This window comes from Xyrauchen texanus, chromosome 15 (assembly GCF_025860055.1).
Source record: "Xyrauchen texanus isolate HMW12.3.18 chromosome 15, RBS_HiC_50CHRs, whole genome shotgun sequence".
In the NCBI taxonomy this organism is placed as follows: Eukaryota; Metazoa; Chordata; class Actinopteri; order Cypriniformes; family Catostomidae; genus Xyrauchen; species Xyrauchen texanus.
In genome coordinates, this window is record NC_068290.1 from 37,321,582 (window position 1) to 37,337,090 (window position 15,509).

The following is a 15,509-nucleotide window of genomic DNA, read 5'->3' on the forward strand; positions in this document are numbered from 1 at the left end:
CATAACCCTAGCCAATCAAATTCTAAGAACGTTAGCTTGAATAACATAAGCTCTAAGATCATGTTTGTATGTTTTTTATTTTGTTATTTTTAAAAACTTTTTGCAGTGGTGTCGTCGGGGTCAGTGCGTAAAGCAAGGTGATGAAGGTCCAAAGTCGGTGCACGGTCAGTGGTCATCCTGGTCCGGGTGGTCCAGCTGCTCTAGAAGCTGTGAGAGTGGAGTGACCTACAGAGAGAGACACTGCAACAACCCAAGGTAAATTCAGAGTTCAGTGAGAGAGCATAAGGGGTGTAGAGCATAAGGGAAAAAAGGTGCACTAGGAGGGTTTACAGTAAAGGCTGAATTTTTGGCATGAACAACATGCATAACTGGATATCAAAATGAATGTTCCATCTGATAACATTAGTTAACAGCAATAGTTAACATGAAGTAACAATGAACAATATTTTTACAGTATTTATTAATCTTGGTAAATATTAATTGATAAAGAATTTAAAGCCATTTAAATTCAATGTTAGCACATTATGTTAGCACAGAATATTTTTCTTAAATTTTTTTAATGTGGACTCGATGGCCTCCTTCACAATTTTTAAATATTGTTTATTAATATTGCAAAGATATGCTTTATTTATTTGGAGGTTAGGTTGAAGGTGCTTTTATTGGAGGTTTTATTGTTTTATAGCAAACAATTCATTTAGGTATCCAACGTTTTTCCAAAAATGAAAATTATTTGGCATCGGGCCAATATATCGGTCAATATTTGGCAGTTTTAAGATTATGGAATCCCTAATAAACTGTGCCGCTTTCTCAACGAACAAATGTTTTAGTTCCCTTTGACCCCAATTTACTAAAGGTATGCGTGTATAAAAACATGATAGCATGCTAAAAAGATCAGAGCTAATCTACTAGCGTAGTCTTTTAAAGATTGCATCTTTCAGATACGCAAATAGCACATCTTGGCAGTTTTTGCGTGTTCCCCTACATGAATATGCATTGTCCATGCCACCATGTAGGTGATTTCAGGTTATCAACTTTTTGTGTAGTCTTCTTTCTGTGTCTGTGTTTTCTCTTAGGCCAATGTATAGTGGAAGGTTTTGTGAGGGCTCATCTCGATCTTATAAACTGTGCAACACTGATGACTGTCCTCGCGACACTTTAGACTTCAGGGCTGTCCAGTGTGCTGAGTTCAACAGCAAGCCCTTCCGTGGATGGTACTACAAGTGGAGACCGTACACTGGAGTAGATGGTTGGTAATTTCTTGCATGGGTATTTCCTTTAGTAAATGCAAATCTAGTTTATACTGTTAGACTGAGGTGAAATATGTACAATGCCTTCAAATAATATTCATCCACATTTTTCGTATTTTATTTCTGTTACTCCTCCAGATTGTAACACATGGAAAACATTTTCTTCATTCCATAACACAATAAATTCAACACATTTACGCACCAAAAATATTTTTTAAGAACATTAATTTCTTCTGGACGAATTATGTTTTTCACCCCCTAGAGTCAGTACTTGTACACAGTCCTTTAGAAGAGTACTGTACAGGAGTGATTCATTTTGATGTATTTCTATTTTTCATCATAAAGTCACTTCAGCTCTGATGAATTAGGTGGAGAAAGTCAGTAGAGGCCGGTTTTACCAGCGTTTTAAATTAAATTCGTCTGGGACCTGACTGGGACATTCCAGAATTTTAACTTATCTTTTTTTTTTTAAATCCATTCTTTTATAGTTTTTACCAAATTCTATGGATCATCTTCACGATGGCGAGACGCAACAAGCTTACAGAAAATATTTGATGTTTAATATAAAACTATGTGGTGAGGGATTTTAGACGATGACATTTCACTGTTGTTGGAGCTACTGAACAATTTCTCATAAAGGATTTTCGGTGACACTTTATTTGATAGTGTTACACATATGACATATTTCTTATTTTTCTTTACTATAGCAATAACGATAACAGTATGTAAGTACAAGCAGGCCTACAAAATAATTACATAATAATATAGTTCATTATTATTACGCAGTATTTACCCTTGTAATTACACATTAACATGAACACTGTAAAATAAAGTATGAATGGATTTTCCTGTAGTTGGCTCCATCCATTTTTCCCTTGACGGCTACAACCTCTAGTTATGCTGATACCTCAGTTTTCCTTGTTCAATATCCTTATTGTTTGTGCAACCACATTTCTATCAGACAATCAGATTTCTGGTTAGGTTTTGGGTTATCCTGAGACTGCTGCTAATTAGACTCCGTTTGGAGGGTTTTGTGGACTAATAAAGCAGAAGTTGAACACTAGTCTTATTATCCAATATTTCCCCTCTGATTTGAGGGTAGTAAAACTTTGCTTTCAGGTCAAAGTGGCAACTTCTGCTTTATTAGTCCACAAAACCCTCCGAAAGGCTTCAGATTTTGTCATTACTTTTTGAATGGTCCACACAATGAATGAATGAATTCATGTTGGCCCTTCTCAGAAGTAGATTACGTCTAGTCACTCTTCCATAGTGGCCCATTTGGGATGATGGCCTGATCTTAGTTTTGCCATGTTATTTCCATTTTGTTGCAATGGACATGGTGCTCCTTGGAAAGTTCAAAAGCAAATTTAACTCAAAGTTCGCAAGTTCCTTGGGAATCCTTGGTCTTGGTAACAGCAGGACTGATCTATTGAGTATGAATACATGCACATTCTACACCGATGATGCTTAATAAGCAAACAATGCATGCGGTCTTGTAAACTAAATAAACTGCTTTAATTTATCTGTGTTAGATCATAAACGGCTTAAGAATAAACCGATCGACATGGGTAGATTTTTGTCCATTACCCCGATTTTGCGTTGCATGTAAACACCTTTACCATCACTCTTAACAGCTTATCCAATATGTGCAAGTGTTGTGTGCATGATTTTTCATGGTTTGGTGTCAAAAGCAGAGAATAACGTGATTATTTCAAATAGCATGTAAACACAGTTCCCTTACGAGGGAACTCGCGATGCGTCGATGACGCTTTGGGAACGCCTTTGCGTGTTTACCCCTGACGCACGTATGTCAACTAGTCAATGGAATGAATGAACGCCACGGGCGGGTGACGTCATGACCAGGAAAGGATATAAGCACATCCGGTGCGTTACTCGCGTTAGCTTTTGTGCCTCAGCAAAGCGCTCTGTGTCAAAACTGTCTGTCTTATTTATTGTTGTCTGTCTCTCTTTATATTGGAATATTATGGCGAAACAACTATTTAAAGCCTGTGCTTCTCCTTGCCCTCGTTATATCACGGGTGGAGATACACATGAGCTTTGTGTAGTTTGTTTGGGATTGGAGCATGCGATGTCAGCCTTCGAGGGGTCTGACTGTCAGCATTGTGAGCGTCTGCCGCTCCGCGTGCTCCGCTCCCGTCTGTCCACATTTGAGGATGACGGACAGGCTCGCGAACCTCAGGGTTCTGGACCCGCGGCTGCCGAGGCTGCGCAGAGAAAGCTCACTTGGGGTTCGCAAATGGATCTCTCGGCTGGGTTGGAGATGGGCTCTGCCTTATCTCCTCCTTTACCCGAGGGATCCATTGCTCTCTTGCTGGTGTCGGAAGCCCGTGCTGCGGCTTCTTCCACCCGGGAAGAGAGCCCGATGCTTCGGTGCTCTAGCTCTGAGGAGGTGGAGTTACTGAGCATTGTTGAGAGTGACACAAACACTAATACAATAAGGGGAGAGGATTCGCCATCCCTCTCCCCAGCATATGAGGAGCTTATTGAGGTGATAACTCGTGCTGTTGATAAATTAAATATTGACTGGCCAGCAGAAAAAAGAGATACTCATCCTAAAAGCAAATTAGATGAGCGTTTTCTCACATCTAATGTTTCATCTCAATCACGGGCCCTTCCATTTTTTCCTGATCTACATAGTGAGCTATGTAGATCATGGAATAAACCATATTCGTCACGTCTTTTTAGTCCCCATGTCCACACATATTCAAATATAAAGGGGCTGAAAGATTTTGGTTATGGGTCGATGCCCCCAGCGGAACAGACGCTCGCGAGCTATCTGTCTCCTGGGTCAGCATCGTCCCTGAAGGATCCCGTGTTGCCGAATAAACCACTAAAAACCACATCCAATTTAGTGGGTATGGCTTATACGGCAGCAGGTCAAGCTAGAGCCTGTCTGCACACGATGGCAGTGCTCCAAGCCTATCAGGCAGACCTGCTGGGGGATATCAATAGGAGTGAGGGAGTTAGTCCCGATGAAATTCGAGAGCTTCGTCGGGCTACAGATCTTTCTCTCAGAGCTACGAAGGAGACCGCCCGTGCTATTGGGCGGTCTATGTCAGCCCTCGTAGCTACTGAGAGACATCTTTGGTTAAATCTTGCAGAGATTAAAGATAAAGAGCGGGCTTTTCTTTTAGATGCCCCTATGTCTCCCTCTGGTCTTTTCGGTGACTCAGTGAATACGGTTGTTGAAAGATTTCAAGAAAATAAAAAACAATCTGAGGCTTTTAAAAAATTCCTTCCTCGCCGAGTCCATCCCCCTGGGGATGCTGGGCGTGAGCATCCCCAGCCAAGTTCCTCGCACCGTGTGCAACAGAAAATAAGTGTTGCGTCTCGTGCTCCCCCGAATAAATCTTGGGGACCGAGCCAACGCTCTCAGCCGAAGTCGGCTAAGTCTAAGCCGGATCTGAGGACCGTACTTACAGCTAAGAAGGCTTCGGCTCAGAAAAGGTCCTGATGCATGCACGTCAGACCATCGAGGACAGCCCCAACCGAGGTGGAGCGGTGTACACCTCAGAATACGGTGCCCGCTCTACTTCGGGGTCCTCATGGGACCAGTCTGCCAACCCCGCCACCCTTGGTGCTTCGGGGGGCAGTGGTATCCAGCAAAAGTTCGGCGCAATGTCGACTCGACGTTGCGTCGGACGTGAGCCCTCTGAGGGGGTTCAAAAACAGTCAGTTCAGTTGTTTCCTGCCAATATGCTTCAGGTCACCGAAGTGGCTGTTCCTTTAACACCAGAGGCCAGTCTCGAGAGACTGGTACCCTTAGTAGATTTTCTGACAGACTGGAAGAATCTGACGAATATATCTCCTTGGGTCCTGCAGATAATAGAGAAAGGTTACAGAATCCAATTCGGTTCTCCTCCGCCTCATTACAACGGGGTGTTACTCACGGTAGTACATCCCGAGCAGGCTCTGGTACTGTAGCAAGAAGTAGAGTCTCTCTTAGCAAAGGGAGCTATAGAACAGGTGTACTCCCCCGACAGAGAATCGGGGTTTTACAGCCGATACTTCATTGTTCCAAAAAAGGATGGGGGGTTGCGTCCAATTTTAGATCTCCATTTGCTGAATCATGCAGTCATGAAAATTGAAATTCAAGATGCTCACACTCAAACAGATAGTGACTCAAATCAGATCCGAGGACTGGTTTGTCACAATAGATTTGAAGGATGCTTACTTCCATGTCTCCATCCTCCCTCAACACAGGAAGTTCCTGAGGTTTTCTTTCGGGGGCAAAGAATACCAATATCGGGTGCTTCCATTCGGCCTAGCTCTGTCACCCCGCGCATTCACGAAGTGCGTAGATGCAGCACTGGCCCCGCTCAGGCTGCAGGGCATACGCATTCTGAACTACATCGACGACTGGCTGATTCTGGCCGAATCAGAGCAGTCAGCGGGTCGGCATCGAGATGTCGTTCTCACTCATATGAAGAAATTGGGGTTGAGACTCAATGCCAAGAAGAGTGTGCTTTCTCCATTACAGAGAACCACTTTCCTTGGTGTGGTATGGGATTCAGTCAAGATGCGGGCCACATTATCGCCCGTTCGTGGAGCTTCTATCATCACAGCCACAAAAGAGTTGAAGCTAGGCCAGTCTCGCACTGTGAAACAGTTCGAGAGACTGTTAGGCCTCACGGCAGCAGCATCCAATGTGATCCCCTTTGGCCTGCTGTACATGAGACCTTTGCAGTGGTGGCTCAGGACCAGAGGGTTCTCCCCGAGGGGGAACCCGCTTCGTACGATCAAGATCACGCGGCGGTGCATCCGCGCCTTGATTATATGGAGGAAACATTAGTTCCTGTCCCAGGGTCCGGTGTTGGGAGCTCTTTGCCATCGAGTTGCTATCTCGACAGACGCTTCTCTCACCGGTTGGGGAGCAGTAATGGAAGGCCGCTCAGCTCAGGGTCTGTGGAGGTACCATCATCTCTCTTGACACATAAATTGCCTGGAGATGATGGCCATCTTCAATGCGATGAGACATGTCCTCCCAGACCTGAGGGGCCATCATGTGTTTGTCCGTACAGACAACACATCGGTGGTCTCTTATTTAAATCGACAGGGGGGGTCTGCGCTCGCGTCCACTCTGCAAACTGGCGCACCAGATCCTCTTGTAAAAAAAAAAAAAAAAGGGGGAACCCACTTCGTATGATCAAGATCACGCGGCGTGCATCTGCGCCTTGATTATATGGAGGAAACATTGGTCCCTGTCCCAGGGTCCGGTGTTGGGAGCTCTGCCATCGAGTTGCGATCTTGACAGACGCTTCTTTCACCGGCTGAGGAGCGGTAATGGAAGGCCGCTCAGCTCAGGGTCTGTGGAGGAACCATCATTCTCTTGGCACATAAATTGCCTGGGGATGATGGCCGTCTTCAATGCATTGAGACATTTCCTCCCAGATCTGAGGGGCCATCATGTGCTTGTCCGTACAGACAACACATCTGTGGTCTCTTATTTAAATCAACAGGGGGGTCTGCGCTCGCGTCCACTCTGCAAACTGGCGCACGAGATCCTCTTGTGGTCCCTGGGGAAAATACTCTCCCTGAGGGCAGTGTATATCCCAGGGTACCAGAATATAGTAGCAGACACCCTGTCGAGGCAGGTGCTGAGGCCAGGGGAATGGAGACTCCACCCTGAGGCGGTGGAGCTCATTTGGGAATTTTACGGCCAAGCTTACGACGCACTGTCCACTTTGGTTCTCCTTCACGCAACCAGCCCCCTTGGGGTTGGATGCTATGGTACAGACGTGGCCGAGGCTATGTCTGTATGCATTTCCCCCTGTTGCTCTGCTCCCAGGAGTTCTGGAGAGAGTCCGCCAGTACAGAGTAAGTCTATTATTAGTAGCTCCACGCTGGCCGAGTCGAATTTGGTTTAAGGACCTAATTCATCTCCTTGAAGGCCCTCCTTTCGAGGTATCTGTCAGGAGAGACCTTCTGTCTCAGGCAGGGGGCACAATATTTCACCCCCGACCGGAGATTTGGAACTTATGGGTTTGGCCTCTGAGGGGGCCCAACTTTTACAGAGTGGTCTCCCGACTGAGGTCGTTGAGACCATTCTTAGCTCCAGAGCTCCAGCCACGAGGAAATTATATACACTTAAGTGGAAAGTTTTCACGTCTTGGTATCACCAGCATCAGCGAGATCCAGTTAACTGTTCAGTCACACAGTACTTGAGTTTCTCCAGTATCATTTTACATCAGGTTCATGTCCTTCTACCTTAAAGGTTTACGTGGCGGCCATTGCGGCTTTCCGTGCCCCTATGGGTAGTACATCTTTGGGTCGAGACCCCCTGGTTATTTGTTTCCTTCGTGGCACCTTGAGGCTGAGGCCTGCGGTTCGAACTAGGGTGCCTAACCAGTATTCCAAGGCCTATTGTACTGCAGGCATTCTGTCCTCCTCTGTTTACATCTTCGGACCAGGAAAAACTGAATTCCTGGAGTGAGCACTGGACACTTATGTCCACAGGGCTGCCCCGTGGAGGAGATCTGATCAGTTGTTTGTCTGTTTTGGTTCACCTAAGAAAGGTCTTCCTGCTTCTAAACAGACAATCAGTAAGTGGATAGTTGAGGCTATTTCTCTTGCATATGAGTCCTCTGGCCAGCCGTGCCCTTTGGTGGTCAGAGCTCACTCTACTCGAAGTATGGCGGCCTCTAAAGCCCTCTTATCAGGAGTTTCCCTCCAGGAGGTGTGTGATGCGGCAGGTTGGTCCTCGCCGCTAACTTTTGTGAGGTTTTATAGCCTGGACCTGGAAGCTGCCCCAGGATCCCAGGTGCTTTTTACTTAATTTGCCGACAGTTTTTATCATCTGGCATTTTGTAATTATGGCGGATTGGGTATTATCGTTCCCAAAGCGTCATCGAGTTCCCTCGTAAGGGAATGTCTCAGGTTACGACTGTAACCCTAGTTCCCTGAGAAGGGAACGAGATGATGCGTCGCCCTGCCATACTTCCTGCATCCCTGCGATCGACTTTGCTTCGGCTCTAAAAGCTAACGCGAGTAACGCACCGGATGTGCTTATATCCTTTCCTGGTCATGACGTCACCCGCCCGTGGCGTTCATTCATTCCATTGGACTAGTTGACATACGTGCTTCAGGGGCGTTCACGCAAAGGCATTCCCAAAGCGTCATCGACGCATCGTCTCGTTCCCTCCTCAGGGAACTAGGGTTACAGTCGTAACCTGAGACGATTTCTTGCATTGTCCGTTTTTTAAATAAGCTGATTTTTGGGAGTAATCAGCATATTGGTCTGCATGTAAACAGGCTCATTGTTGTAGTTACTAAGTAAGCGATATTTGTTGTACATTCAACTAATTGAAAACAGGTGCTCATATATTATGATTAAGTGTAATTTCAGAGTTACACATCTGGTGTGGTATAATTCAAAAGACATAAAATATTTGATTTCATTTTTAACATACTAGAGAATTACCTTTAAAAATGCTTTAATTTGATAAAACCAAAGAGCAAAATATATTTAAATGCTTTTTGAATGAGCTATACACAGACTATGCCATCTCCTTAATCCTACTAAAATAAGATAGAAACTAGTGGTCGACCGATATATCGCCAAGGCTATTTACTGTATTAAATTGTGTGATATATCGTCATTGTATCAGCATGTCGGCCACACTGCTCTCTGGACATCGGCATCGGCTATTAAAAACCAATATGGGTTGCTCACTAATGAAAACTATATTTGTGATCTGCTCCATCATTATGAGACACATTGTCACAGAAACACATTTTGCGTTTTAGGCACTACAGTAAGATGAAAAGCATTTCAATTATTACACCAGCCTATATTTAAATGATAATAGATTTTAACATACAAATTATATTGTTAGAAAGACGGTTCTTTAGGCTACATCCACATTAATCCAGATTCAATTGAAAACAGCGTTTTTGTTTTCGAAACTCCCTCCATCCACACTGCACTTTTCATGTGTTTTTCAAAAGATGCTCATCTACACTGAAAAGTTTGAAAACTCTTAAATCCCCTTACTGTGCATGCAAAAAAATCACAGTTCTATGTACAGTCTGAAATGCAATTTTCCTTGTGTTTCGTCACCAGACAGCAATTTTGAGTAAACTTCCCGTTGCCTTTGAAGGAATGCAATGTGAAGGTTGTACACAGTATATAGCAGGTACAACAATACCGCTACATTATGGGCTGACATCTTGACTGTATTGGGTTAAATGTAGCACATGACTGCATCACACGACAACAAATAATTAATCATTTTCAGATATCCCTATCCACACTACAACATGAAGACAGCATTTTCGAAAAGGTCAATTTTCACTTTCTAAAATGCTGTTTCAGTGTGGACAGAAGCCCAAAACGTAGAGAAAAAGATGTGTTTTCAAAAGTAAATGTATTTGTTTGGATGTGGCCTTAGTGTAGAAATTTCAAAACGTGATTCTGGGTCAGAAAGACTCAAAATGATTGAGCAGGTCACATTTATTCATGTCATCGGTGACTTGCAATACCTCACATTAATCACAATAACATTTCCAGTGAGAGCAGAATTTGTTGGAAATTTGTCATTTATAACCCTTAAAGGAAACAGATGCTGATACACCATTACAATTCACAGAAGGTCACTGATATAGCTCAGAGTATGGCAGTATGTGTTAGTGTATCTATGCCTGATCCTGTATGTCCTTTGTGTTGTTGTTACAGATCAGGACGTGTGTAAGCTCTACTGCTTTGCTGAAGGATATGACTTCTTCTTTGCCCTCTCCAGTAAAGTCAGGGATGGAACACTCTGTACACAGGACAGCCCTAATGTCTGCATTGATGGCACTTGTGAGGTGAGATATACATTTCACATACACTCTGGATACTCAATTATATATTACGACACAATACAAATACCGTTTTACATTCTTAGAAAAAAAAATGGTTCTTCGGGTCGACAGTTGTTTAATGTATGTATATGTATGCATAAATTACACTATTGACAGTTTTATTTATAAATTGTTTAGAACACTACACTACATTATATTTGCATTTGCATTTCATACTGCAAAAAAAATTATCTTTTACAATGTACTTCTACAGATTTGGGTTTGATTACAAAATAATAACTAACAAATTATCAGATCCAATGTCTTTTCTCTTTTAGCACTCTTTTGCACTTTTACATAGAGAACAGCTGACTTACAGTAATCCCTTCAATCACTACCAGTATATTTTTATATTGTTTTTCAAGTGGTTTATCTACTATTAATGTTTGTATTGTACTAAACTTATCCATTTAAGAGGTGAAATTTGTGATATGGCTGATAAGAGTTCAATGGAAGACTTTTTTATTGTTATATTGTACTGTGAACCGTAATACTAAAATAGTATGTCTGTGCAATGCTCCCAATAACACAGTGAACTAAAAGCATATAACAAGGATTCAATAATGATGGGGATAAAATGTACTTTAATAAACATAAAAATAATATGCTTAAATATACAATGTAACAGTGAAAAGAAGTCAATTTCAGAATTCATCCATATTAGTAATCATGAAACAGTAACTTCCCCCAACAACGTAGATACATCTGGTTAATTTACATTTACGTAGATACATTCATTAACACACGAGAATTGTTCAATTCATAAAACCATGACAAGCAATAAAAGCTTCAGCAACACTACCAGACAACACATCCAAGCATTATAGCTGGTAAACAACTTTGCCTAAAGGATAACAGATAAACATTTATCTAGACTGCAACGATGCTGTACTGAACCGTGTGAGTGTGCAAAATGTGCATTACCGCTATGTACTGTTTACATGTGAACAAGACAGCTGGTTCTTCTTTCCTATTATCACAGACATGATGTAATAATGCACGGATGTATACCATAAGCATGGTTGGGGAGTAACGGAATACGTGTATTGGTATTTAGAATATAGTTACATTCAAAAGGTATTTAGATTACGGAAGAGATTACTTTGTCACATGATCCTTCAGAAATCATTATAATATGCTGATTTTCTATTATGGGCATATTTAATGTGCATTTTACTCATTTACACCTGAACAGATATTTGCAAGCACAAGCTTTGGTGATGATAATGAGGCAGCATAAACGCTATTTAAAATATAATCTAAACATTCATATTATTTTTATATCATATTACATATTTATATTATACAGCATACTATTTAAATGCCTGCATTAGCCAAAACAGCATTTAAATGTAACTATTACTTGCCTATTAGGACATATTTCAAATGTCAATACTCTGAATCCTGGCTGGAAACAGTCCCACTAGTAAAATATGCACATGTTTATATAAAATAGCATGTCGACTAATGAAAACTAAATGACTTACTCGTCCGAAATTCAAGTCTCTTCAAAATACAAATGTTCATCGGAGTCCCGCTCTTCTTCTGAGGAAAATGTTAACTCTTCATCACTATCCAGGAGTTTTCTCACTTGTGTATTGTGCGATCTTCCAAATGCGCAGAAAAGTGAATGAACTTTGTTTTTAAGACACAGTAGGGGGCGTTCACCATTTGCATTGATCGCCTCAGCACATTACCGTATGAATAGCGCCCTCTGCCCGTGGGTGTGATCACATTAGAGATAATGAGTTGAGCCAGGAGAAATTGTACATCGCTTTGTTTCATACCAATTACATTGCAGGAGAATATTTGTTTTAAATTTGAATTATTTTATATTAAGTAGATATTTTAAGCTTTCTTTAGACATATGTTTCATGTTTGTGTGATAAGTATTCGCGGAGTTTCAGTTAATTTTTGTGACGTGTTTCAGATATATGCTTGCGAACCCAGAGACTGCTGAAAGCTCACCCGGCATGTCCGTCGACCCCAGAGGGTTAGAGGGGTTAATGGAAAGGAGTAGGCGAGAACCAGCATGACCACGTAAATAATAGTTTAATAATAAAATAATAAACACACACAGGTGTCCGGCAGCTGCCCGTAAATATCTCTCTCTGTCGCACTGCCATCTCCGATTGGCCTTTATCCCTCTCGGAGGCTTGATTAGCCTGATAAGGGGCCGGGTGTGTAGCATCACGACCCGGCCCCGCCCTCCTCCCCTCACGGTCAGAGGCAGTTGCTCCGTCTCCAGGTGGCCGGGCTCCTCCGTCCTCCGGCGGATGGCCGCGGCTGCTCATTTGGGGTGGATGGCAGTGGCGAGAACTGTACTACGGCGCATCCCTCCTCCTTCCTGGATTTCGGAACCAGTCTAAAGGGGTAAAAGGTGAAAGGATGATGCGATAACCGGCTTGACAATATAAATAATATTTTAATAATAAACTAAACTAAAAAGACACAAACACACACAGGTGTCGGGCAGCTGCCCGTAAATCTCTCTCTCTCTTACTGCCATCTCCGGTCGGCCATATAGGTTTATCGTAGTGAATCGAGGTAAGAACGTTGTTTTGAACACTGGTTGTTGATGCACTCAATAAACCTAAAAGGTTCTTAAAAAGGGTTCTATATAGAACCTTTTAGGGGTTCCAAATATGAAGCGAGCAATGAAACCCTTTAGGTTTCTATATGGAACCTTTTCTTTTAAGAGTGTAGTCTGTCCAGGTCGGCACGAAATATTCTCTATGCAAGTACGTAAATGTAAACGTTTCTAGCTACACAAGATTGATTTGCTATAAATAATTATTTATGCAAATATGCATTGCATTATCAGTACTGTGCACTTGCAAAATGTTGGCTTTACGTTACTGAGAAATGTGATCAATATCCCTCATAAGAACAACTTCCAGCTGAAAACGTAGTGAACACAAAATATTCTTTACAGACGCATGTTGTGTTCTCTACCCTGGGGCTTCTGCATAGTTGTAATACATGACTATATATAATGAAAGTGTCTCTCAGCACTGGTGTAGCTGCTGCTGGGTTTTACTTTGCTAATGGACTACTGACACAGTTTCTATGTTATCATCAGAGACACAGGTTTACAAGTCTTTGAAGAGAGCACACTCTATAGCATGTTGTGAATTCTCACGGTGGTTGGTTTTATGGATTTTACTGCCATGGAAATCCCCTTTGAGAGGCAGAGCAGCCAAATCTCTTTCATCTCAATGTTTCCACTAAGAGATGCTGTAAGACAGGACCAATCAGAACGCAACACTTTCTTCAGTGCACAGAAAAAGTCTTTCCTCTGAGAATTTATTCCAGGACAGACAGTGGTTTCATATTGCTTGGATGTTTGCTGTAAAAGAGCCAGCTACAGTTCTGTTTTAATTGAATTTTACTCCAACTGGTGCATTTCACTGACAACATGTCAAATCTGTTTTATATTGTAAAGGAGAAATTGTTTTAGTATGAAATGGTGATAAATTTCAGTGGACCAGAACAATTATACTTCAGTGAATTTAGTTTATATGAGCAATAATGATGAATCAGCCAAGTGATTTGTCAGTTTCATGTTTTGAGTCGATGACATAAGCTGTTTGCACTGTTCTGAAAATATTACAAAAAGTTTATTTAAATACTGCACATGAACATACTAGAAAAAATAATACCATGTCCATGGAATTGTTTTGCCATCAACATCAAGATTTTAGAGTAAAATGTAAATTAATGGGAAATGGTATATCTCTTCACCAGGTCATTTTACATTAAAGGGATAGTTCATTCAAAAATTAAAATGATCTCATCTTTTACTCACCCTCATGCCATCCCAGATGTGTATGATTATCTTTCTTCTGCTGAACACAAAAAAATAATTGTAGAAAAATATTACTGTAAATCTCCACTTTCACTTTCACATTCTGAAAGTTAAAGTGGAGATTTATTTAAAAAAGGATTGAAATAATGATCTGTTTCTCTCCCAAAGTGATTGAAACGCTTCATACAGCATATATTAAACCACTGGTGTCTTTTTAGCTAGAAAGGTCTGGTCACCATTTACTTGCATTGAAAGAACCTACAAAGCTGAGATATTTTTCTAAAATTCTTTGCTTGTGTTCTGCAGATTAAAGAAAGTCATACACATCTGGGATGGCATGAGGGCGAGTAAAAGATGAGAGAAGTAAAAATTTTTGGGTGAACTATCAGTTTATGAAAAATCATTTTTAAATGTACAAATGTTCTATGTAGTCTCTTAATTATGAGGTCATACAAGCTGAATGCATAATAATAATAATAATAGATCTTGCTAAATGTTGTTTAAAATAGTTTTTGATGGCATGTCACACCACAACACATATCAACTTCCTAAAATGATTTCACATGTATTTGAAGAATATTTGATTTCCCATTTATTTGAAGAATATTTGATTTCTGAATATTTAATTTTTTAATTGGTCAGCTTCTTGTGTTTCTTTCATGAGATTATCTTTGTAATCTGAAGCATCTTGTACCTCTGTATTAATACAAAATGTTTTTTCATTGTGTGCCTAATGCAACTACACCCATAGTGACTGACTACACTGGACTTTCATGACTGTTTAACGATAGATTACAGAACTTTATTTCTGGTACTATGCTGGCTGTGAGGTCATGATCTGTGTTTTCCAGAGGGTGGGCTGTGACAGGGTGCTGGGATCCACTGCTGTGCCGGATATGTGTGGTGTCTGCAAAGGCGATAACTCCACCTGCAAGATCTACAAAGGACAATACACCAAACAACATTTTATGAGCCGTACGTGTCTGTCTTTACCCTCAGAACACCTGTATATTATTTGGCTATAAAACCTAGAGCTAACTCGCTCTCTTTGTGGGAGTCTGTCTACATAAACAGCTTTCTAATTGAGATGGAACCTCACAAGTAACTGATTTAACAGCCAATGAAATTAATGGCCACTCACGCACCATTCAACAGACTCAACCAACCCTGACAACGTCTACTAACATGACATTCTGTTGATTGCTTGGTTTCTATTTCTGCTCTATAATTCTGCATGTGTATACTGGATGCTTGACCATTTTGAATGCTTCAGTACCGGACTGGTGTTATAGGTGGTCGGTTGGGGTAAGTGGTACCCTCGACAATGTTTAAGCTTCAATAAGGGGTGTTTTGTCATCTGGTGGGGAGGACCACATCATTTCGGCCAAAATATGGGAAGTCCCCAGTTTAAACAGGACAATGTGGAAGCCTACATTGGTACAAAATCCTGCTCCTGTCTTGGACATGGTGTAGTGATTGATTGGGCGATTGAAGTTAGCATGTTGCTAAGCTAATGACTCTGTACTTTTACTAAGCACAAACAGCATGTAGCACAAAACAACATTTAGTAAAATAACACGGTCTTTAAGTAG

The 15,509-nt window shown here is 41.5% G+C and overlaps 1 protein-coding gene across 1 annotated transcript in view; it reads left to right on the top strand.

Moving 5' to 3' along the window:
• Positions 1-15,509, top strand: part of LOC127656228 (A disintegrin and metalloproteinase with thrombospondin motifs 16-like) — a 117,915-nt gene that overhangs the window by 71,296 nt on the left and 31,110 nt on the right. The window contains exons 13-16 of the mRNA XM_052144434.1: positions 107-255; positions 1,074-1,246; positions 9,943-10,073; positions 14,769-14,892. Of these exons, the coding sequence (XP_052000394.1) occupies positions 107-255; positions 1,074-1,246; positions 9,943-10,073; positions 14,769-14,892 (577 nt within the window). The remainder of the gene's footprint in view (positions 1-106; positions 256-1,073; positions 1,247-9,942; positions 10,074-14,768; positions 14,893-15,509) is intronic.